This window comes from Ornithodoros turicata, chromosome 3 (genome assembly GCF_037126465.1).
Source record: "Ornithodoros turicata isolate Travis chromosome 3, ASM3712646v1, whole genome shotgun sequence".
Lineage (NCBI taxonomy): Eukaryota > Metazoa > Arthropoda > Arachnida > Ixodida > Argasidae > Ornithodoros > Ornithodoros turicata.
Window position 1 is genome coordinate 24019302 of NC_088203.1, and position 25603 is coordinate 24044904.

The window sequence follows — 25603 nt, forward strand, 5'->3', positions numbered from 1 at the left end:
CCAAAAGTCGCGAAAGTGCACCGTAGTCAAAAGTACTGCTGGCGCCCGGCGTTCGCCTTTAGCTGTAGGTACACATGGCTCATACAAAGCAATAAAAAGGCATTACTTGAAAGCCCATGGGAAGACATGCACACTCTGAAGACGCGATTTTGTGAGACCGAATACGCAAAAGATCCATGCGCAATGCAGTGCTATCGTCATCGACATCTCATCATACGGTCTGGAAATGGTTATTTTTGACTCACGTGTGATGCCCTCTGTTGGATTTAGCCGCGATATGAGTGTGATGATCACAGAACAGCAAGTGACATCACTCGTTGTGAACTTGGGAGCGCTTGGTAGACCTGGGGAATATAGAAAGCGAGATAATTGGATGTATCACATACGTGGATATTTAAAGTGATTCAGCATTATAATGCACAAAATGCTGTGTCCTTCATGATGTCAATGCCCCCAATGGGCGTAATAAACTTCATATAGGTCTACCGACTATCTTCTATCGTGCCACAATGCTCACAAGATCAAGCTAACTCAGTCAACGACCGTTACGGAAACAACTAACGTATTATAACGATTAGCCTTCCCGAAAATGTCGTTCTCGCACACGACTCTGTCCTGTTAGCTTTCTGAAGACGGCTAAGGACACACGATGCTCCCCAGCAACGTGCCGCCACACCGGCAGGCAGAACGCTCGGAAACAGCATACCATCCACAACCACCCCTTCGTGGCATCTCTTCTTCCACACGTGTAACTCACAAGGCCGCTGCACTATCGTAGTAACTTCTGAGATAATAATGGGTTTTTAGTGCGTCGTCCCAAGCAGCAAAATGTACTGAAAGTCGGATGCAGTAGGGGTGGACGGGCAGGTGGAAGGCCTTGAACAGACTCGTGAAACTGAGGAACATCGATAAGACACATACCGTCCACCCCTATTGCACTCGACTTTCAGTACATTGTGCTGCTTGGGGTAGTTTAGTGCTGCCGCCTATGCGTACGTAAGAGACAGCATGATGAGGTAAGCACGACGCAAAAGGTAAAAGGACAGAGGGGCAGACAGGATGGGCGCCCGTCCCTCCGTGGTGGTGGTGGGTGGTGGTGGTGATAGGGCTTGCCGTTGTCGGCCTCACGTATGTGGGCAACGTCACGACTCACGCCCTGGGGGAATGTGCGTCCTGGGCCGACTTCTAAGGGAACTGTGCCGACATATGCCTGAAAGCGTCTAAGGAAAACCCAGGAAAAACCCCAGACAGCACAGCCGGCACCGGGATTCGAACCCGGGTACCTCCCAGTCCCTCCGTCCCTTTGTCTTGTATGTCATGTATTCAGACCAACTAGCCCAATTGCTCGTCGTGTTGCGTAAGAGATAGCATTGTCGTAAAACATGACGAGGGGGGGATATGTTTAATAGAATGAAAAGCAAGACAAAAAGATGAAAATGTCAGGCAGGTAATGCCGGCTTGCTATTCCAAAAAAGAAAGAAACTCAAAATAAACTAGCAAAAAAGAAAACGAAAGAAAGAAAAGGAAAAACTAGTGAAAAAAAAAAAAAGAAAATCGGCTAGTGCAGTACAGGCACAACACGACACAAGAAAGCCCAGTCAGAGGGCAGACGCAAAGCCCGAGTGTTTCAGGAAGCGGAGCTGGCCTGTGGTGACGGCCCACTGGGTAAGGCCGAGAGACGGGACCAATGAAGGTAGCCATGGGCATTGTGTTGCAGCCAAGACATAAAGAGGGCTTCGCGCACTGCGCAGAACTACCAACGCTATCCCTTACGTACGCAGTGTAGTGTATCCCTTACGTAAGGCGGTAGTGTAGGTGCACTAAAACTCACTAATGTGTGTTTGCTACGTATGGAACGCTTTTCATAGCATGCCCCTTCGTTATGCAATGCATATCCTAGTGTCATTAACGTAAATAAATAATCCTCGATAACAAATTCGAATATTTAAATTTGCAGTCACTCGACAGAATGTTAGGGGGTTATTCTTCAGTCACATTTCAACACAGAGCAGTGCCGGTAAGAATACGCTTGTTTAATTTATGTATTACGTTCTGTTATGAAGGAATCCGCTGCTTACTCTGTACAATACGAACTTTAAACCCTTCAATCATACACCTTATTACTTACTTCTTTGCATGTTTATGTTTGCGCTCCCCATGTTTGCACTTTGCGTGCACTTTGTTTGCCTTTTGCATTTTTGCACCCATTCATCATCTCAAAATAAAGCTGTCGTTGTTATTTATGCGTATTGACATTTCTTTCAGACGTGCTCGGCTGAGCAGCGTCTAGAGTCCTCAATCCGGTGGCACGATACGAAATCAGCGCGTATTAGAGAACTCAGGTGGACAAAGCTGAATTACCGGGCATTGATTGCGTTCAATGTGAGTGTACCAACGTGACATTTGCAACATGTAGTATCATGATGGTGTGAGGTAGTTGCACGACGATTGTATAGCGAGACCAGGGAATACATTGTATCCTGCGTGCGAGAGTTCGATCCTTTGGAACAAACGAGCTTCTGCAAATTTTAGTCAAATAGCTGCATGTGGGCTGCACAAGACACTGTACTAGAATAGGAACTTTGAGCTGGAAAGACAGAACAGTACGAAGGCACAAGTTTGAGTTTGAGCCTTCCGTGTTGTGTCGCATTCCCATTCCGATTCTTCAATCCTCAGCAGCCGCCATTTCATTTTCGGTTTGTTCCGTTAAGCACCCCGCAACGTTTTACGTGAGCGATGCAGTAGACTCGTGCACCGCCTTCACCGCCTCCGTCTCAACGTCGCCCGCACACCACTGCTTCTGTTCAAAATGGGTCACTCCAGCACTCCCTCCTGCACCAGCTGTGGCGTGATGGCTGATATCCCCCACTGCATCCTACAGTGCCGACAACACCTTCTCTACCTTGACGCCCTCTGCCGCTGTGTATTCTAAACTTGGCCACGACACTCCCACATCGGCTACCCCACTCGGTGCCGTTCTTCGGCCTACCCAGTGGGCCGTCACCTTTTCCCTCCTCCGCTTTCTGCAAGCTTCTGGCCTCATGAACACCCTGTGATTTCCTGTGAACACTCTATGACTTTGTTTTATCAGTTTTTACCATTTTTATTTTAGAATAGCAAGCCGACCTCTGTCTATTTGACCCTTCCTTTTTCATTTGATGAACTTTTATATCCCCCCCCCCCTCAAGTACACCAGGTCCACCAGAAGTCAATCGATTCCAAAGTTTTCGTTCTACATTGTTTGATCGTATCCCATAAAAGAGAACGATATGCCAAAAGAAAGAAAAAAAAACACCATGGTTTTCATGGTGTTACGGACTTAGCATGGCTCCATGGCTTTAAATTGCGGGGAGCCCTTCAAATAATATATGAAGGGCGGCGTTACACGAACGCTGATGCGATCGTAAGCGTTCATCCTCGGTCGCAATGCTCTCAATTGCCATGCTTTGCGCAAGTACTGAAATTATGAACGCTTACCAGATCCCATGGGTCTTATAGCAATCTGATGAGACGAGGGACTCGGACCTGCCCTGTTGAAAGCTTGCACCACGATGGAGTACGTGGTTCCGGCTTCGAGGTTCTTCAAGACTGCTGACTCAGCAGCACCTGTCACGGTGTGAAAGGTGTACGGCAAGGCTGACTCGTGCGCTTTATAGCCCACGTAGTATCCCTGAATCTTGCCATTTAGGTGTTCCGCCGGAGGGCCCTATGGGAGAGGCGAGAGCGACGAGCCGAATTGTTAATAACAGAGGTGCCCCGTGGGAACCATGCGAAGCGGAGATCCGCGTGCTGATCTCTCCCGTTAACATTTGGGGTTCGACGTGCGTGCGATTGTAGCTCAGTCATACGAACTGAAATTTGAAAACAGACTGCCAGTAATAATACGTTGTTTTGAAGAATGGGAGTGTAATAAACACGTCACGAGGGGGCAAATAAATGAATTCCTAGGGATAAAAGAGGCACGCGCGACGATGGCGGAGATAACATAATGCATGCGTGCCCGTGAAGCGAAAGCGTGAAAACTTAATTAGTTGATAGATTAGAAACTTAAAATATGAATCTTGGAATGTTCAAAAAGGAATATAGCACAAGTACAATGTGGGCAATGCTGAAAAAGCCTAAAGGAAGTGAGTGGAAAAAAGGAGCGGGCATTCCATAGCTGACTGTGGAGTGCGCGCTAGATGACACATGATGTAATCAATCAGTACATGGCTACATTTAGGGCTTTAGGTTGCGAGGCTGCTATTGGCTAATATATTCTCACGAAACAGTTCCAGGTATTTTGATATAAAGCCTCAAATCAGCAAGATGGATCAGTGTCACATGGACATGGTAGGTGCCCTGCATTGTTGATTACTTTTATGCACAGGAAGAGACGGACACGATGGATGGACAGACGGACACGGAAACGAACACAATGGATGAGAACTTTTGTTCTTAAACCAACGCGAAATGAGCATTCTGACCCATTGTTTGTAACGTAGCCTGCCGCATGTGTTCGGCCTAGATATCTGTGAGATATCACAGTTCATCAGAAACAAGAGCGAGAAGTAGCTTACACGGTTTACTAGTATCGCAGTGAAAACACGCAATTTACTGCGCAGTTATACTGCTGGAACACGGGATACGATAGGGTAATTTTCGTGAAGTGCACTACGACCAAGCGATTGTCACTTTCGCTACGTGCTTGCTACACGGCTTAAGTAAGTGTCACTTATGCAGTGAGGGCAATAGACCTCCTATTGCCAACTGTAGGATGGGACAAGTGTAAGCTTGCCCACACCACGCTTCAAAAATAAAGCGCATGCAAGGACTCATGGGAACTTATAGCGCTTTAGAGCATTACGAGGCAACCAGAGGCGGAGGTAGAAGACGAACAACAACATTCCCGCAGCAGCGGAGTGAGCCGGGGTAAACCATAACCAAAGCAGACGACGGAGCAGCGTCGCTCGAAGTTCCCATGCTGCTGTGCGCCGCGCGCTTGGTGGCGCGCATGTTTGTAAAATCGTCTATTACGATAGATAAGAATAAACGGCGACCAGATTTTTGTGCGCCACAATACCTTGCTCAGAATGTTTTTCTTCGATTTAGGAACACCTCCAGCTAATTTCTTTCAACATTAAAGAAATTGGCTTCACACAAGTGCCACAACAAAAATGGCCGCCGCCGGATCGCCGAGACCGCGATGTTCTCACAGGCTGTTACCGAGAGTAATTATATGTGGAGTTTTTTGTCTTTCGTCACAATGTCACACTGTACTGAAATAAAATAAACACGCTGATGGAACTACATGTTTAAAAATATTGTGGTGTCGGGATCACTCGCTTTTCCTGAATATTTTTACCTGCTCCACAAAGCCTGCCGTCGAGGCTACATACTCGCTCACCGAGGAGAGGCGAAGTGAGTTTGGGGAACTCACTAAATCCTTAGTACACTTTCTGGCGAGTGTCGCTAAAAGATGTCGTGTGACAGCACACGAATGACACTACGTGCAAGTGTAACTCGTTGAAAGTTACACTAAATTAGTCCTCTGACGAGGGGTATTAGACTGTGCACATTCTGGGACCCGTTTAAATCCCACCTACCTGTGCTAATAAGGAACGTCCAGCTATCATCCTATACACACTTCTCCATAAGCACATACATACATACGTTCCTATCTACCTCCACGTGTAAGTAACCTGGAATAGTCAACACCTCTACATTCTGTTCCTCTTTTTTTTTTTTTTTTTTTGTTGTTGTTGTTGCTGCATTTAAACCTGACTTCGGACTGCACACAACAAACAAAGCGAATCAAAGACATTCGGCAGGCTCACCTTCCAGGTAACGAGGAGTTCCTTTTCTCCAATCCTAGTGGAGTGAACATCTGTCGGAGGAGCCGAGGGGGCTGCAAGGACAAATACATTAGTCGTGCTCGGCAAACAGACGCGACGGATCCCGGGGATTAAGCAACGTATATTACATCTGAGGAGTTGACGTAATTGCACAATAGCGTACTCCAGGTAAAGCGCGGCATATATTACGCGGGATTTAGCTTTCTTCGTAGAGAACACGGGTATTAGCTTCATTCTGTGCTTGGACCAGACGTTCGTTATGTACAGAGCGCAAGTGTGCACACATTCATGTGTAAACTTGTTTAGTCGGAAGTTTGCTTGGGAATCCGCTATGCGAGCACATTAGCTGTTTGCGCAGCTTCCTAGTGTCCCTCTTGCTATTATTGCCCGTTGGGCGATCTCGTTCGTGCCACTCCGAAATGAGGGGGAGTCGCACGTTCGCAGTTCTTTCTGTGGACACGTGTGTAGAATCATGCCTGTTTACGAATACCCCATCATTGATGTATTGTGAGCGGGCAGACACTTAATCACGCGGATTCTCCAAACATTATCCCCTGCTCTCCGCAGATACAAACCGCCGTAGCGTTTTCTGGAAGCTATTGGCAATTGCGACACTTTTTACCCCCCTCCCCTCCACTGGTTTCTTACGGAACGTTCGCTCGCTTGCCCAGGTGCCCAACTTTGCGGTTTGCGACTTGCTACAACAAGTTGCAACTTTAAGCCATGAGTTGCATGGTGTTTCACAGGATTGTGGAGGTACCTTCTTCACTGGTGATGAAGTGCATGGATACAGATGGCCCGCTGGTTCCCACGTCGTTCTGGGATACGATGTGACCTGAGTACTCGGTGCCTGGTTGTAGGTCGTGCAAGTAGACGCTAGTGTCTGAACCGGACGCGGTCGTGCTGAAGAGCTTCCGACCTGTTCCTGATCCAATGGCATAAAGAACATTGTCGTCAGTCATCATTGTTTGAAGAAAGATAAATCATCCTGCACAACCCTCTCTCGCGAAGCAGTAGTAGGAAGCCACGAAGATGGTATGATGGACTTCTAGGCACATATTCCTTGAGCGTTTGAGGAGGAAAAGGACAACAACAACAATAAATGATGACGATGAGGTGGGGTGTTTCACCGCGGTGATGCGGTACCCTACCCCATTGGAGGAAGAGGAAACACACACACACACCCTTTATGTATATGTGTTTTCTATAGCTCCTAATACTCAAGGAATATGTTCACAGTGCTTCGTCTGTGTCGTCGCTTTGTGTCCCCTGCACTGGGGTTTTATCGCTTTTTAATATGTTCACTACAGTCCTATTTTTAGGCTTGTGACGGTAACTGTTGTGTGTCTCCCAGCTACGTTCAAAATGTGTCGCTGAGCGGCGTTAAACAGCAGCAAAACTGAACAAACGGCACGGCTGAACAAGAGAAATGATCGTCATTAAACCAGCGGCATTAAGCAGATCGGGTGCAAAAGCTGTCGTGGTGGGTAAGGTTCTGGGCGGATTTAAAGCTGTTGTGTGCAAAAGCCAGGCATATTCAAACTGTACAGCGTATTGCACTGAAACATCTTTTTTTTTCTGTGTTAACGCCGCGAAGCAGCTGTGGCTATGAGCAGCGTACAGACGGGGATAGATGGAGAGAGAACAGCTGGAAGGAGTGGGGGACAGGGGGATTAGTATGTGTCCTGGTCCGACAAAGAACAAATGTGGCAGTGCAATGTTCCGAAGGCGGATGATCCCTGAGGTTGGGGGGGGGGGGTATAGACAACGGCACAGACACAGGAACAAACACAACAAGGGAAGACTCCAGTTTGTTCTCTCCTTATTCTTTCTTCCTTCCATACTCAGGGATACGCCGCCTACTTCAAGCGTACTTCTGCTCATTCGTATATATTACTTTCGTGGTCTAATTTCGCGCACTCAGTCACCATAACGTGCTACCTGACGAGCGTGCGAGCACGTGCGGGATCCATCGCTGTTCATTCTTGTCCAAATGCGCAAATACTTTAACAGTCTTTTCACCTACGCAGAGTTTGACATGAAGTAATTATTCTGCAGCACAAGGGTGGCATCCAATGCGTTGCTCCGTAGACGAAAGTGTGCTGGGCGAACGCAATGCATCCTGGAGAGGTCCTGGTCCACGTCACAGCAAACGTCAAGGCACACGTAACCTTAAAAATGGCGGCGCCCGTGATCGGCGGCCAAACCGTTTGTAAACAATGCATGTGGTTGTCGTTTCTGCGCGACGTTTTGGATGTGTTTCGATCAAGGTAATTATCGTTATCCGATAATCTTGCAGTAAAAGGTGCAGTTTTCCACATAAGGCCTCGTACTGTTGATGACTTCCAAAGATGTGATGACGACCGCGCGTTAAGACCCACTAAGCCGACGCGAAGTACTTAAATTAAGGAGAAATGGGCTACCGTGTTGCGGAAGGAGCACCGCATAGTTTACGCTGGCAAAATACGTTCATCCCTTGGCGTTATGACGACGGAACTATGTCGGTAAGCGGCAAAACGACATGTGAACAAACTCACATGACCTCAAAATGACGTTTTCTATGACGTGCGACCAGGGCAAGATTGCAGTTTTGCCAAAAGCACCCACTTGAGGGCAGTTACAACAATGGCGGCTTTGTGTCACCCCTGTGTTCTGAAGTGACGAGGTGCTTCATAACCACATCATGACAAAGTAATGAGGTCACTTCTGAATAAGCACAGTGGAAATCGTAAGCCTTTGGAAAATAAACGAGTAGTTATTTGCAATTTATGAAACGAAGGCACGTGATTGTGCTGGGACTTGCACGTGGTCTGTTGAGTTCGAGAAAAAGAAATGACGGTGCCCACTTTAAAGGGACAATCGCATCCGGAAAGGCCGATCGGGTAATGCATGAGACCGATCGGGTAATGTTCGGCATATGCTTTCATGGTCTACTTGACCAAGTTTCTATTCCGAGAGCAGCTTACTTATTAAATAAACGAGTTTTAAAGATTCGCAGTCTCTCTGCAGCTGATCCAGAATGACGCAAGAAGGGCACACGAATGGGAGCGTAGCGCAGGTGATTGTCTCCGAGGCTGTCTGCCTCGCGTTCGCACCGCAATATACTAAGTGAAAAGAACCCGGTAAATACGTCGACTTTCGCTTACCAGTGTGAGTGCGGACGTGACCATTTTCTGTGGACCACAGTTGGTTGGTTGGTTGATTTTAAGAACAATAAAATGGAGATTTTACCACAGTGAACCGCAGTGCTACGCTCATAGCTGTACAAACACGTACGATGCTAACCAGAAACAGCATTCCGCGAGCCGATCTCAGAGTTATCCGCGTCCTACAGACGCCATCACTTTCGCCCGGCGGTCGGACGCGAAGGTCTCTCTGCTGTTCCGTGATTGGCCTTGTCCGCGCCAAAGCCCGCTCACACATTGGCCTCAGGCTTTCAGACATACACAGTAAACTTTTTTACACTTTTTTGGTGTAAATGGCTTGTCCCATGGCGCACACCTTTTTGGTGTTGCCTTTACACTCAAATGATGGGTGTTTTCTAATGCACCGTTTAGTTAAGTGTATTCCTAATAAAACACAGTTATAATGGGTGTTTAAAAACAAAAACACCCTTAAAATGGGAGTATTCTATTGAAAACACCTTTTATGATGGAATTCTTTGCTAGCGAATATTCCCTCGCAAATAGTGTAATATGAGCTTCCGCGGCAGCATACCGACACCACTGGCCGAGACGTACAGTTCGACGTTCTTGCTTCTATGGCAAGCAGCACCGCGAACGCGGTACACTTCCAGCCGTGGTTCCATCGTAGAACCTAAACCGGAGTGCAATGCATCGCAGGCACGCACGAAACAAACGCTTTTAGTATGCCGCACCAACCTGCCCAAGTTTGAACCCGATTTCATATGATACATACACACGGGCTACTTCAAAATTTTCCTCTTGTGCGACGGGCATAATCCACAGAAAGAACAGTTAGCTTGTTAACACTGTGGGACCAAAGTGAATGCAGAGGCATAAAGAGACCTGCGGCACCCTCAGTAGCCTATATTGGCGCGTCGGATGTATCATATACTGAAATAAAATTTGTTGGGGCACGTTCGTTACATGTGATGGGGCGGGAGACGTTTGTAACGTGTGGTGGGAATGTGTTTTTGCAATTAACACCCACGCTTGCAACGAGTCAAAGGTATAAGCTAAATTTCTAACATCCCTCCCTGTCAAATACTGTGTTTTTAACTCAGGTTATCGTCTATAATGTGATTACTTGCTGAGCGGAGCTGTGAAACCAGCATAATTTTTCTCTCACGAAATAAAACACAATTTTTAACACCATACTCCCAATTCAAATGGGTGTAAAAAAGGTGCATTCGACGGAAAACACTTGTTTCAACACCCCACTTTACACCCTTAATGATCCACATTGGATAAGACGTGGTGTATGTCGATATTACACCTTTAGAAATGCACTTTTTGCACTCTTTCTGGAATAGAAAAGGGTGTTTTTATAAGAATACACCTTGTTTGAGCAAATAAAGGTGTAAAATGATTTACTGTGTATGTCGGCACAGTTCCCTAGAAGTCGGCCCAGGACGCACATTTCCCCAGGGCGTCAGTCGCGACGTTGCCCACACACGTGAGGCCGACAACGGCAAGCCCTTTCACCACCATCACCACCCCCACCACCACCACTACATTGGCCTCGTCCAAGTGACGCTTACAGAGAGGGAATTGCGGAATGTTCTCAACATCCGTTGTCTGCTCTTCCCATGCATTACACCAAATGGCACAGAAACAACACTAATTCGCGTCTGATTTTTGGCGTTACTGTCAGTGATGAGCCAGGAGTAAAATGGCACCGTAGTTTCAGAATCGACCGTAGACCAAACGCACTTACTCTCTATGAGAGAAACACATGGAATACTGAAAAATGTGTCCTAACAGCGCACATGTTGCAAACTAACATAATCAACTATTCTTCATCTCGCAATAAAGTGGCCGTTGTTTGCAAACTAAGATGCCTAAAATACAGGAAGCAACCAATAAGATCCCGTTCGCCAACGTTGCCAAGTCTTAACATAAGCACCGCATCACGCAAGATTGTCGTCGGAACTTTCAATTACGAGCTGCACAAGACCGTGTAATTAAATTCAATGCACAAAGGTGAAAGTAGCTATGTTCCTGAACTGCGCCAGAATAGTTTGAACTGCCACAAACAGCCATTGTTATGCGGGTGCCTTTGAGACCACGTCACGTTCCTGAACTATACGGTTGCGCTTGAAAGGCTTAAAAGCAAGACCGATGTGTTTGTTGAAGGTTGGATGAGGGGAACGCTATGCGCTTAAGGGAACAAAGAGCTCGGGAGCGTCGAAAGAAGCTTGCGTCTATGCCGCTGGTTAGACAGGGCGAGTTCACACATGCGGTTAGTCGGGCGGTTTCATGGTTTCTGCCGCGAGGGGAAAATGTTTAATTTCATCGAGAGCTGCATCCGTGCAGCACAACGAGCTGTTAAAGGGTATTTTGCATACTAGGTATCACGCTAACAAGCCACTTACTCAGCCGCACGTCCGAATGTCTGAATGGGAGCTGTGAATAAAGTCTTTTTGAGTTTCAGTTTGGCTGCACAGAACGTGCAAAAGAACATATATCGGAGTTAATCCCAAGACAGCAATGTCATGCTGCTCAATACGGCTAATCGCGGATCCTGAAGCTCGGAAATATAGGTTGTTTCAAAAAATGACCGAACCTTTGCTCTGAAGCTTTGATTTGCTGTCCTGCGTCAGCCTAAACACTGTCGCCCTCAAAGAACTCCCCTGTGCTGCCAATGCACCGTTCCCCGCGTTTCTTCCACTACTGGCACGCTTCGTGGAACGCACTTTCTGCTATGGTGCGTATAGATCCTTCGTCGCATTCTCTTGAATTCCCTGTATCTTCTGAAAGCGACGTCCTCTCAATGTTGTCTTCAGTTGGGGAAGAGGACGAAGTCTGCCGGAGCCAAGTCATGCGATTAGGGGGGGTGGAGCAAGACTGATACGTGGTGCTAGCTTGGCCAAATAATTATGAACCAAGAATGACGAATGTGCGGGCGCGTTGTCGTGGTGCAAGAGGCATGTTTGTTCCACAGTAATGACCTCTTCCTGTGCACAGCATTTCGCAGGATTGCTAAAACTTCTTTGTAAAGCTCATTGGTAACCATATGACCATGTTGTAGGAATTCGTTTTGAACAATGTTATTGCAGTCAAAGAAAGCAATCAACATCACATTGACCTTCGTCCTGCTCATCCGCGCTTTCTCCGGCCGAGGAGACCCTTTCCACGTTCACTGCGTTGACTGCATCTTAGTTTCGGCCCCATAGCCACAGACCCACGTCTCGTCTCCCGTTATGATCGATTTAAGGGAGCTTTCGTCCGCATTCGCATTGGCAAGCAGCTCCTGGCTGTTTTCAACACAAGTTTCCTTTGACCCGTCGCATTTGAAGTTTTTCTGCAAAACTTGATGACACGATCCGACGCTGACGCCCACTTCATCAACGACCCCTCGCACCGTTAACAGGCGATTTCTGCAAATCACGGCATTAATTTTCTGCACACTTTCGTCATCCGTTGAAGCAGATGGTCGTCCAGGCCGCGGATGTTCAGTGACCGACGTCCTGCCTTCCTGGAAGCGTTTAAATCAATCGTGGCACTGCGTTCTGCTCATGCAGTCTTCTCCGTACGCTTGGTGAATCAAATGAAACGTCTCCGTGAAGTCTTGCCAAGCTTTAAACAGAATTTCACACACACACGCTGCTCTTGAAGCTCTTTCATTCCTGAACAGTGAAAAACGCGCCGAAGGACTTCGAGATGTGTGTAGTCCACTGACTGTAACATGACAACAAACGGTCACAGGGAATTCAAATGAACCGCACTCCGTTGCATAGGGACACCGGTAGCCATGCACAGTGTGCGAGCGATGACTAAATAAGGAAAGAAAGAAAGAGCGCCCTCTGTATTCCGGAGGACGAACCGTTTGAGGAGTTCGGTATGTTCGGTAGAAGTTCGCCTCGTATGCTAAAACGAAATAATTAAGTTTCGCGGAGAAGTACAAGCAAGAGATTACGAGGGACTACAACTATACTTACCCGCTGGCGAGGCAGGAAGAAAATATGTTATCAAAGAAGAGCAAGGGGGTATTATGTGATTTCAAAACTACGCCGTTTGCACCACGGGCTAACAGACAGCATCCATAAAAAAAAAAAAAAAAAACTGAGCTTTGTGTAACGAGCTCTTCGCTAGCCACTGTATCAAATGTTTTTTCTAGCTATTAAAATACGTTCAAATTGCCACAAGGTAATAGGTAATTCGTATAATTTCCACAAGAAGGTGTACTGCTCCGATATTTCACAAATTAGGGAGCCCGATGCTGAACTTTCCATTGTTCCGTACCTCGTGATAAATGCGTGTCTTTCAAGTGATTGGACATGGGCTCCCGCGCGAAAGTTAACGCTAGCTAGCCCGCAACCCCTGGCTAACTTCTCCAGTAACAATACAAAGAAAGAAAGAGACAAGAGTCGTTGCATGAGGTTTGCAGCGCGCCAGCTTTAAGGGGCACAAAAGTGCAAAAGTGCTCCTCGAGGAATGAAAGATTCCGTTACCTTGACATCGACACAAAAGGAGCGCGATTCATCGGTTGCGTCGTTCGTGTTTTATATAATCCATAGAGAGAAAAAAAAAAAAAACGCAACTGACGCTTTCCTTCCTTCACCGTCTCCTTCTCTATATGCACGCGACAATGCGGAGAGGCCTCGGATTGGTCTCCTCAAACGATATCCCGCCACGATTGAACAAATCATGTGAGGAGACGAATCGTCGGGCCCCTGAAACACAACGATAACATTCTGTATGGCGATTGGTTATTGAGCGTGCGGTACAATCCTGTTATTAGAGTAGTCAAGCTACGTTAAGCATCAGAGTGTGTATGTGCTGCGATTGGTCGTCTCTGGGCAAGGGAGAGGGTAAACTTTTGAGAAATGACGTGACCAAGTGTTCGTCCAATCACGGGGCAGCAATAAGGAGGTGCAGAGGTACACGTATGAGGGCACGGGTCCACAGAAGAAACCACGTACACGCCAACCTTGTAATATTAGAGAGTGTCAGTGCATCGTACGCTATCGTCTTTGCGTACGTTGGGTTCCAACCCAACGTACTTTGGGTACGTTGGGTTGGGTTGCGGTTCTGCGCGCGCGCAATCACGCTATCCTTTACGTATACGCACAGGCGATAGCGCACGATGCACTAAAACTCACTATTACCCCTTGTTTATAGAAGAGGTCGCGCCGCGGGCAAAACGTGAGAGAGGGAAAGCGCGTAGGTGCGCATACAGCTGACCTACTTGCATAGCGTATTGACGTATTATCAATACATTGTTTACCACAGTTCCACCATGCATCACCGGAAAAAACACATAGAAAGAAAAAAAAACGCTAGTGAGGTGAAAGAGACTTGCTGCTTAAGTGTTTGCTTTACCCGTCCCCATATACCCTTGCGAAACCAGAATAATCCAATTGATGTCTTGGCGTTACGCGCCTGTAATTTCAAAGCGGACGCAATGGGACGGAACACAATGCCATTTGTGTTGCTTTGGTCGCGGCTCTGTTGTTGCCAGACGAGGATTTTTCCCTCACTCGTCACAGGAGTCCCCGCGGTGCTACAGGATTTCCTTTTATCTCATTATTGTACAAATGCGATTCCGTCGAATATAGGGAGGCCGTTTCGTCGCAAGCAGAAAAAGGAAAGCGTAATATGTAATCGGATATTTTCGTTCTTGGCACATCGAAAGTTGAAAGGAATAACGACAACAAAGCTGGTGGCAGAATATGGGATTTTTGTTTTCTTTACTTCGTTCGACGGAACTACATGGGAGATCACGAGATGTCAGAAATGATGGTGGAGATTCGAAAGTGTGAGTGAAGGGTTGATGCGCAATTGAGGGCGGCTTAGCTGCAAGAAATGGACAATTAAAATTGAGTCCTTACCAAATATTTCGCCGTATTGCACACTCTTAATGGAGAACTTCACCGCATAACACACTATTCGCCAAACCATCATCCCGAATGACATCGTTCATTCCCTGATCTGTTGGAGTCGTAAGGTTTTTGTTGCACTTATGCTTTCATTCATTTATTTATTCTTTATTATGTTCTTCACTACGGAAATATTTCGTCCTTGAAATTCAAATATAAGTAAAAAAAAAAATTTCGGCACCAGGAGACGAACCTATACCCTCCATATTTCCGGTCATTTCTGCTTGCATTTCGTCCATACATCTAAGCGCTGTTTGATTAGTGCTTAGATGGAGAGATTAGATAGAGGATGGGTAGCTCCCCAAATATCTACATACATGCACATATTTCTTACCGCGTGATATGAACATACTACATTCAGGAACTGCAACGCCAAAATATTGCTTTCGGGAAGCGCGCATATCCCGTGAAAGTTAGTCTACAAGAATGCGCGGTGCGACGGCGATATCCAACACCAGAAGAGAGAAGACTGCTCCACAGCTCTGTGACGTCACACATCGCCGCATGTCGTCCGACGGAAATCTAACTTGGCGTCCGTTCGTTTGGTTGTGATAGGGAGAGATGCGATTTCGAATGCGAATTCACCCGAAACCCAACAGCGAAGCAGCTTGTGCTTTACGATCAATGGATATCAACTACATCATGTGTGCTCATAACTTACGGAATAACCGTTCACACCATGGCAAGCCGATACTTACAGATTCTTTACTTACGAGTGTACGAAAGCATGAATGAAGGTGAGTTAACAACTTTATTACTCCTCTACATTCGCCTAGCTTTATTGCTTCGTCTCGAACTGACCTATTACGGTCTGTCGGCAACGTAATTTAACTAAGTGAAACAATTGTGCTATGACACTTCCCATTACAGCTGCATCTATTTTTCATGCAACAAGTTGTGAACTGCACACACAGAACGTTCTGATCAGAAAGTACGATTGCTATTTGTCTTGCAGAGTTCGTAGCTTTCGTTTCTGAGAGCTAGCTTGGTGCTTCTCTCTGGGCAGTTGACCGTTTCGAAGCTTCGTGTAGTTGTTCGACGGTGTTTTCACAGCTTCATGTAGAAAGTGTTTAAAAGTTCCCGAGGATTTCCATTTAAACGGGTACTGCTATCCTCTTCTTCCTTGAGAATATGTGGAGCAATGGCGTTGAATGCCCCCCTTTGGTTCTGTGAGGAGAGGAACTTCTGATTCTTCCCTGTTGCTCTGAGCTTGTCTGGAATGACTGCTCCGTAGACAACGGCATTGACAACAAACGGCTGTGGGAACATCAGACCACCTCTTCACATATTCTGGATGATTTCCATGTTCTCTACGACCAACTCCTTCTCCACCAGCAACTCTCTACGTTCTCTGCATGATAGTAGCATTCTCTGCACGCTGCACGTGCACAATACCCAGCTATGTATGCTATTGCTGGCACGTTGGACGACTGTTGCTGAATGTCCTGTTCTGTGACTTTTATTGCGTTAGTTATTGAGGCCACCACCATGGCTTGCATATCAGGAAGTGTGAGCGCTTCCTCGAGACGCAGCTTTTTTTCGCACTCAAACACCTGCCTCAGTGATGTCTTCTTGCTTGAAGTGCAGCTCGCAAACCTATGCTGAAATTTTGTTGTATGCCGTGATACTTCATGGTCTAAATATGTATTGCATATGTGTGCACCTCCTTACCCCTCCTTATTCTATGGATAAATAATTAAGGTCTCGTGATAGTTGAACAACAAAGAAAATATGATATGAGTACAGTTGACAGTTTTGGCGATTACCTTTGTCCTCGAGGCTTCCGACTGAATGAAGTTCTCCCGATGAATTGCCCTTAGGCATTGTGCCCTATATGTTTTTTTTTTCGTTGGAAAAGAAAAAAAACGTGACCTTCGGGCCAGCGTCATAATGGCCCTGCCACCCGAGCGCGCAACAGCGGTCAGGCACGTTAAAACGCTGAAAAGCTCGTTCAGTCACAGAATAATCGCGCACGCAGTATAGGACGCGGGCAACCAGCAATGCAAAAATTTCGCGGGTCTGCTGGTCCACAGCAGCAGAGGAAGCGGAGCAGGACGAGATGGAGTGACGTCACGTGCGAGGGGAGGAGGATATGGACAGGCCTTCTCTATCTAAGTGTTGTTGCAATATCTTCCAGCTGCTTCTGTGCCGTCAGATCATCCGAGCACGTTTCCCAAGCAGCACAACATGTTGGCCCAATCTGGGACCGATATTGGCGATACCGGCCTGATATTGGTCCAACCGTGGACCAATATTGGACCAATATTATTGGCAATACCGGCCCGATATTGCTCCAACCTTGGACCAATATTGGGTCAACATGTTGCGCTGCTTGGGTTATTGGCTGCCGAGAATCGTCTGTTACTGCGCGGAAGCAAAGGACGCCCGTCGACTGCTCTACGTCATGTCCGGGAGGGGGCGGTGCCAAATATAACTGCAAAAGGAAAGAAATCAAGAAGAAAAGAAGAAAGCGCGCGTCTCTTTACTGGGCGGAAGACGTAACCTCACAGACTCGCAGCCGAGTGAAGGGATCTTGTTCTGACCTGCGAGGTAGAAAGCTCAGGTGTGCACCCGGGTTGCACGCTGCACTCGCGCTTTTTGTGGGAAAACGTATGTGTCCCAGGGCTGGCAACCCTAATTTCTACTAGCCCTGAGAAACGTTTTCGGGTCCTTTCATGCTCCCCTAAACGCCATTATCCTGCAGTGACGATGAGCTCCGTAACCACTCCGTGACAAAGGAAGTCCGATCATTCACGAGTACTGAACAGTGAAAAATCATGAACCATTTACGGTTCGAAAATAAAAGTGTAGTTATTACTTAAATTATTATGTTCAGGCTCGTAATCATTGCGGTGATTTTCAAGGGATGTGTTCGGTTTGAGAAGGAAAAAAGGAGGGTAGGCTGTGAGATACAGAGCAACCCCAGACAAAACGTTCCGTAGTTTGACAGATTATTATTGCGTGTGCAAGCACTGCTCGGGACGGGCCTCACTTTAGCCTACAGGAATGGTATTGCCATGACATTGTGAGAGTTATGCATGTGTGTACGCGGGACATGCGAGTCTGACATTCGCAATAAGCTTTCTTGAAGATTCTAATGTGGATATAGTAAGTCTGTGTTGTAATGGCAAATTTTCACAGATTCTCTTCAACTCATATAAGGCACAAAACAAGCCTATGCAACTCGGAAAGGGATCCGTGAACAATTGAAGAATACGCGTGGAACGAGCGTGATTGATCGCTTTTATTGATGCGCTTAAAGCAATAGCTTAAACAGCGCAGCGTGTGAGTTTGTCCGAGGTTTTGGATTGCTGCGGTCAAGATCGCGGGTTCGATCCCTGCCGAGGTCGGCAGCAATGTGGGGGAGGTAAATATCAGGGAAGGGTAACGGTAATGGTAACGGAAACAGAAACGGTATATTACCGAAATTGGAGATGGTAACGATAACGAAAACAGAAACGCATACCACTGTCCTCCATTACCGGAAACAGAAACGGAAACGAAAATTATCACCGGTATTGAATTCGGGTAATGGCTATTACTGTTGTGCGATGGCATTTCAGTGACTGTTCAATTCATTTTTGTATTTGAATGGCTCAATTCCCTGTAATACTCTAAATACTACGCGAGAGCATGGAAACAAAGCGCAGTATCGAAGGTGCACCACTCGCTTGCCTACTTGTGACAATCACTCTACACTACCATAGCACGAGGATGAGAGCATATGATTTTTTATTTTTATTTTTTAGTTTCTTCATTTCACCGTGGCTATGGCAGTATTGTGTACTACCGAGAGCGTCCGCCTATGAATGCGACGTACATTGGATGGAGGTTACGCCCATCTTGGGTTGCTGGACTCAGTGACTGAAGACACGCTCCTATACTTCTTTAAATATCGTGCACGATGTGCGCATCTCAACGACGTAATATTACTCGTGTAGTGTGTACGCGTGGCACCGAAGCAACGTTGGGGAAAACAGGGTGCTGCCAGAGTCGAACGGGCTGTCCTCCCGCAGCTCTGTAACAGCCGTTCCATTAATGGAAACAGTAACGGAAACGTAACGGAAACGAAATTAAAAGCTGGTATCAGAAACGGATAACGGAAACGAAAATATAGCAGTAACGAAAATGGAAACTGTAACAAAAATACGTCCGTTATCCTTCGCTGGTAAATATTGCTTCCAGCGCCGTGTGTCAGAGATTTCCTGCGCACGTTAAAACAACCTCAGATGGTCAAAATTATCCGCAGTCCTACCGTGCGGCACGTGCAGGATGACGCCACACTAGGCACACAAACCTTGCGTATACCATCACGACACCATTATTATCTTATAACATCGCACCACCACCACCACCACCACCATTATTCTTATCGTCCGAAATTTTACAGAGCAACGTGTCACGCCAGGTGCCACCACCATATGCTCGTAAAATGTGTATGCGGTATGCTGAAATTATGTAAGCATTATGTAAATTATGTAGGATTTTGCAGTTGGCCTCTCATACATTCTATGTCGATGAACCGTATCTTCAGCAGAAGCGGAGTTTTAAGGGCAATTAAACAATGAATGAGTGGGTATATAACTTTTATTGCTCATAAACATCGACACAGAAAATATGCAGGGGACAACTGTAAAAACGCGTGGTTGACCTACAGTAGAAAAATACCAGCATCCACCGAATGATACCGCTAGCAATCTAGTGCAGCGAATGATATCGTTCCATGTTACTGTTGAATGGCGTGTGAAATTTATTCGCCATTAACACATGAACAAACAAAAAACCACCTCTCCCAATTTCAACAAATCGAGAGAGCCAATGATGACACTCCGTCGGCTGTGATGTGTTCCATCAGCTATCCGCAAGTACACCCCTGTATATTTGGCCGCGCAGGCGCCTGCGGGACCTTTTTTCCGCCCACATAACCAGGGACCATTTTTTCAGAGACCATTTTTTCCGGAACCCGTGGAATCCAGAGCACACTGTCAAAGACTCGACCTTTGTTCGTTGACCTCAACTCTTTGTTGAGCGCAGCGTACTTATTTCCCCCAGGTTTGAAGAAAAAACGTAAACGTGTTTGGTATAATTCCCGTTACGTGTCCACAGGCGTCTCGTCGAGCGCTAGGCAGACCAGTGACAATGAATAAGTATAAGAAATACGGTCGATGAAGAAAGGGTGGGGCGCGATATCGCGGCACCATAAATTTCTAACGCAAATACTTTCCCGATACCGATTTTAAAAAAACACGTATCGCGATCGGCACTCTGATACCGAAAAAAACATCGATTACTGTAACACCGTTACGTCCATGGCTACGACCGCACAAGCAATACACAGCAAACTGAAACCGAAACGGACTCACCGTTATCTTTCCAGTACCGGACGAAGAAGCTCGTGACGTCAGAATAAGGTCTCTTCCACGAGACCCGTACCGATCTACGTCCAATATCGTCCACTTTCACACCGATAGGAGGAGATGGCAGCTCTGTTTTGAAAGGACGAAAAATGGCAGCGTATTACGCAGCGAAAAAAATTAAAAGACCAGCGAAAAGTTTCACGCCTCGGTAAACCACGCGGAGAGAGGATCCTTTCCGCCTCAGTGCTCATTAAAACCCATTTTGTGAGACGTCGCTCTCTGGGGACCGATTTTAATGAAGATTGCCGCGCGAGAACAAATTTGTCTTCGTTTTATGTTCTCGCATTTTCGGCAGCTCAAGACGAAGGAAGGAGAGGTGAAGAATTCATGAGCTGGGCGGGTGTGCCTGTCATGCGCTGCCCGTCGCTCGTGTGGGGTTACGAACGACAAGTGAGATAGACGAGGGAGGAACGAGAGTATAAGTGATTTGTTTCAGGTTGTCGTACTGTGCATTTTATAAGAAATGAGTGTGAGGTAGATTAAGGTGTTTCGGAAAAAGTGAAGGTGGGGGGGGGGGGTGAGGCACGAAGCGCAGAAGTAGGGGCCGTGTAAAAGTAGTGGCATGTATGAGTGGCAGTGTAGTAATCAGACAGCGGGATAGTGCGTAAAACGCAGGTGGCTGAGTAAATCGAACAACCCTGGATAAAGGTGCTGACGTCAGGGTTCGACCCTGGGCCTCCTGATTTCCGTAGGTTCAGGTGCGAATCCTGACGTGATCAGCACCTTTTTTTTTAGCCCGGAGTTGTTTGATTTATTTCATTCTGGGCTTTGGCGATTTACATGTTTGTGTAGTCCATGTTTGTATAGCTCGTCTCGGCTGATTTCTCGGTGGCTATGCGTTTAGTTTGGAGGCGCTGAAGGTGTGCGTGAAGATGACTCAGGGTTGTGATTCATCATTCATTGCTAATAATGATTAATAGAGTAATAAAATAACAATTAGAATAAAGTAATGTGAGTGAAGTAGTCATTAATTAATAATTAAATTACAAATTGGAACGAAAGGAACAGTAGAAGGAAATTTCAATGATTATAATATGGTTATGTTACAATGTTACGCCAATGTTACACTTCTAAAGCTTTCTGAATGGTCGGACGCAAATCTCTTGCGACTTCATCCCGCCAAAACTAAAGTCATTATTGTTAGATCTCAAAAGCGAAGTTTCCGATTAACGAATACGAAAAAGTAAATACACTTTTAAATGCTGAGAAAGCTGACGTTGTCGAAAAAAATGTAGACTTCTAGGAGTATACTTTACTGCTACCTTAAGTTGGGGTGTTAATATTCAACATGTTCGGCAAAAGGCGTGCTCTAGTCTCTGGTCAATATATGAGTATAAACATTTTATACCACGAAACTTTTTCAGGCTGTTATATCAAACGTTGATTGAATCACATTTTAATTATTGTCTTTTTATTTGGGGCACATCGTCGAAATATTCACTCTCCAAGCAGTTGCTGGTTCGGAAAAATGCCTTACGGATTTTAGAAAATTTACCTTATAGTCATACAACGTCTTGCGTTTTCGAAAGGCACAGTGTACTAAAAATTCTTAACCTGTATAATTACAGACTTGCGCGAACATATAGGAAAATGATTTTGCCAGCGAATTCCTCAATATGGCAAATTTCAAACGCGTGACTCATATCTATAATTATAGTAATTCATGTGGATACTCTTTTTCCCACTGTAGGGCTTCCTATGGTTTTCAAACATTCAAGTATAATTTAACTAGACTGCTAAAACAGTCGATATTGACCTGTCTAAAATAGGCAAGCGTGATCTGTTAAATTATATTTGTGCATTGGATTAATGCAAGCCGTTTACCGGGTCGCTTCCGGTGGTTTTTGTTTGTTTGCTTACTGCGCTGAATATTTACATGTGGTTACTCGTGATTTTACATCTCTTCTGTGCTTTCATTTAAATATGTTATTGTATAGTATTGAAGTATTATATAGTTATTGATTATTATTTTGATTCATTCATTTATATGTTTTTATGCGTTTATTAAATATTTTCTTCTCTATTGTTGAAGTATAAGCTTTTGTATATTGTGTATATGGTTTGTACATTCTTAAAAATGAACTTCACCGCATAGCACGCTCCTAGCCAACCATCATCTCGAATGATACGGTTATCTGACTTGATTTGTTGAAAATGGACGCGTACGCCTTTTTTGTGACACTTATGCTGTTCATAATTGTCACAGAAAAGGCGTACGCCTCCCGTTTTCAACAAATCAGGGCAGATAACGATATCATTCGAGATGATGGTTGGCTAGGAGCGTGCTATGCGGTGAAGTTCATTTTTAAGAGTGTATATGGTGATAGTTACATATATGGTATTATTATGCTGAGGCTCATGCGACAGCGTCTGACTGAGGCCCTTGTCAAGTCTCTTTGAGAATTTTTGCCTCAGCCTTCCTTCGCTTCCTTGTGAGAAATAAATATAATGAACGTGCAAATATATATATATACATACATATATTTCTTCATAATGTGTCAACTTAGTGGTGCACAAATATTTCCATTTCAAACGATGTTTTGGGGCTTTCGTCTGCGAAGCAAAACAAATTCCGTCACCGAAGCGCAGTATGGATTTGTCCACTGGGTAAACGTTTACCCAAAATTAGCGGTGTTCATGAACGGCGACTTTTAGAACTCCATACTTCAGCTCCAGTAACTGGATATCCGCACGAGGCACAATATCTGCCGAGATGTCGAGGGGGAAGAGAGCAGATATCGCGGAATAAATTCCAATGGTATCCGGACGACGCTTCATTCACTACGCGATTCAATAAATCAGGAAGGGGGACGATATCCTCCGGGATTATCGTTCGTTAGGAGTGGAAGTTATGCGAAGAAGTTCTGTTTAAAGAGTGCAGAGACAGTCTTCGGTTTCGTCAAATTCTCGAAGAATGTTTCGAAGCATTTTAAAAGTACTTCCATGCGGGCTGCCAGCTTTATGTTGATTTTGTCCAAGTCTTTCTCCGCCGAGAGCAAAATTCGACAATGGACCGGAACTTCATTGTAAACGGAACAATGCCTCGGTAATTGCGGTACCGCATATTTATTTGGGAAATGTATTGTGATAAAGCAGACGGAACTCGTGAAAGACCTCCATCGATTGGAAGAAAAAAAAAAGGAGTGGACGGAATTCTTTCATTTTTATTTCTTATCGAGCTCTTATATTAGATGGCTATGAAGTAGTTCTTTACGAGAAGTTCTTGAAACGAAGTTTCCAGCGTAAGAGTGTTGACAGTACGGCGGAATCGGTTATCTCCGCTGCATACAAATACTTTAAATTGACAATACTGGAATATGCACTCTGGCCAAACGAGACTCCGAGAAGCTAATTAGAAACGCTAGCAAGTTCCACTGGCTGAAACAGAACTTCGGTACAACTATGTTTGAGCACTGTCAACATCCAGCGCTATGGTAATGGTAGTTACAAGGAACATCTGATCAGGATCCCATATTTCGAACACGAGACCGTTCTTCGGGCTCTGTCAGGCGAGGGATACACTATACTACTGCCCAAGCAGCACCACATTTACCGCTGTAACGCAGTAACTCGGCTGTCTTTGGAAACTTCACTGTGCACTCAGTTAATCACGTGGTGCACCGGCACCGACAGCGTCTCGAAACTTACTATTATTGCTACAACTATACTACTACTATTAATGCTTACCACTATTTAGATGACCTCCGCATACTAAAGTGATAAAAAATTCTAACTGGGGACGTAGTAGCCGGACGACTGTGGGGCTTTCGGCAATTACGTTCTGGATACTTTTGCCACCATTCAGGAAGCCTTTAGACAGTATTTAATTGCGTGAAATTTATTTTTGTCAATTGAACTTTGAAAATTGCAAAGCGAACCTCACTTTTTTTTACAGAAATATGAAGTCATCCAGGGATAACCGCAGACCCAACAAAAACTATGCACAGTATCGCAACAGAAATAGTCGAAAAAATTTGTAAACGTTACAAATAACAACAACAACTTTATTGCGAGATGATAAAACAGGAGGCGGGAACACTTCCACGTCTCCCCGCATCTTCCGTGCGCTCCTCCTTGCGACAGTCAAGCAGGCGGGGCTAAAGCGGAATTTTTACTAACTTTTTTCAACTCTTTCTGTTGTGATACTGTGCAAAGTTTTTGTTGGGTCTGTGATTATTAGATTAGGTTTTTTTATCACTTTAGGTGAAGCACCCTGTATACTACTGTGTATTTCTCAATCGAAATCTCAAAATTACTTTTGACTTTCGACAATTACAAAGGAAACCACGAAAGCTGCGTGATACCAGTCGTAAGCGAAATTGAGTCGTTGCCCAGTAAGACTAATTGGGTTATTGGATTATATTGGATATATGAAGAAAATCATTCATATTTACTCTGCTACACATTTTTTGCTCAATTTTTACTCAAATTGAGAGGCAGTGTACCGGAAAATAATTATCGGCTTCGTGGTGAGACTCACCCATAACTTTGAGACCCCGAATGCCGACTTGGGTCCCAAATTTATTCGACACCAAACATTTGAATTCTCCAGAGTCCGTGAGGGCACTCTTGTGAATGAGCAAGTCAGAGGTGATTCCTCCTGGGAAAGACCTCTCGATGATGTCGTACCTGCAATGAACGTTTAAAAAAAATGTAGTTCTGGCACCAGTGCCGCGCGCTCTGCAATGCATAGCACGCTCCTGGCCAATCATCTACTGCAGTGTTCTCATTTCCTCTCGAAACTTGGAATCGACACTTGGCATTTATGCTAACGCACAAGAACTTGGGATAGTTTGTAATGTTTCTTACTTCCCAGGTTCACAGGACAGAGCGCCACGAGCAACTGACGATTTATTCAGCAAACACACGACACATTTTAGCTAAGGGGAAGTGCCCACACACGTACACCCTTACACACGGACACTTTCCAGAAATGTTGCTTTCGTGTCGCATTCCAACATTATCCAGAAATCAAATTTGTTTGTGCTCAAGAATACTGAAGGTTTGGTGATACCGATATATGTGCCTAATATTTCCATGCTGTACGCCTCGATGACTTTTCTTGTCACCTAGCCATAGGGGGCTGTGCCCTTTTGTGCCCTCAAAAAGATGTACGCAACGCCGACAGCGTGTAGGATGCCCAGAAGGCGTCGACCTGAATGCGCGTCTGTACGTTCTATCAGTCCTATGTTAATATGTACCTCCTGGGCAGTCCAGCGTCATCAAGTCAACAAGACAAGGCAAATTCTGTAAACTAGACTTTCATTGTACTGGACTTGACGAACTGT

At 45.5% G+C, this 25603-nt stretch overlaps 1 protein-coding gene across 1 annotated transcript in view; it reads right to left on the minus strand.

The window, feature by feature from the left end:
- Positions 1–25603, minus strand: part of LOC135388307 (cell adhesion molecule Dscam1-like) — a 128849-nt gene that overhangs the window by 12575 nt on the left and 90671 nt on the right. The window contains exons 6-11 of the mRNA XM_064617772.1: positions 24796–24944; positions 20262–20384; positions 6595–6759; positions 5817–5887; positions 3478–3706; positions 246–344 (exon numbers count right to left, since the gene is read on the minus strand). Coding sequence (XP_064473842.1) covers positions 246–344; positions 3478–3706; positions 5817–5887; positions 6595–6759; positions 20262–20384; positions 24796–24944 — 836 coding nt within the window. The remainder of the gene's footprint in view (positions 1–245; positions 345–3477; positions 3707–5816; positions 5888–6594; positions 6760–20261; positions 20385–24795; positions 24945–25603) is intronic.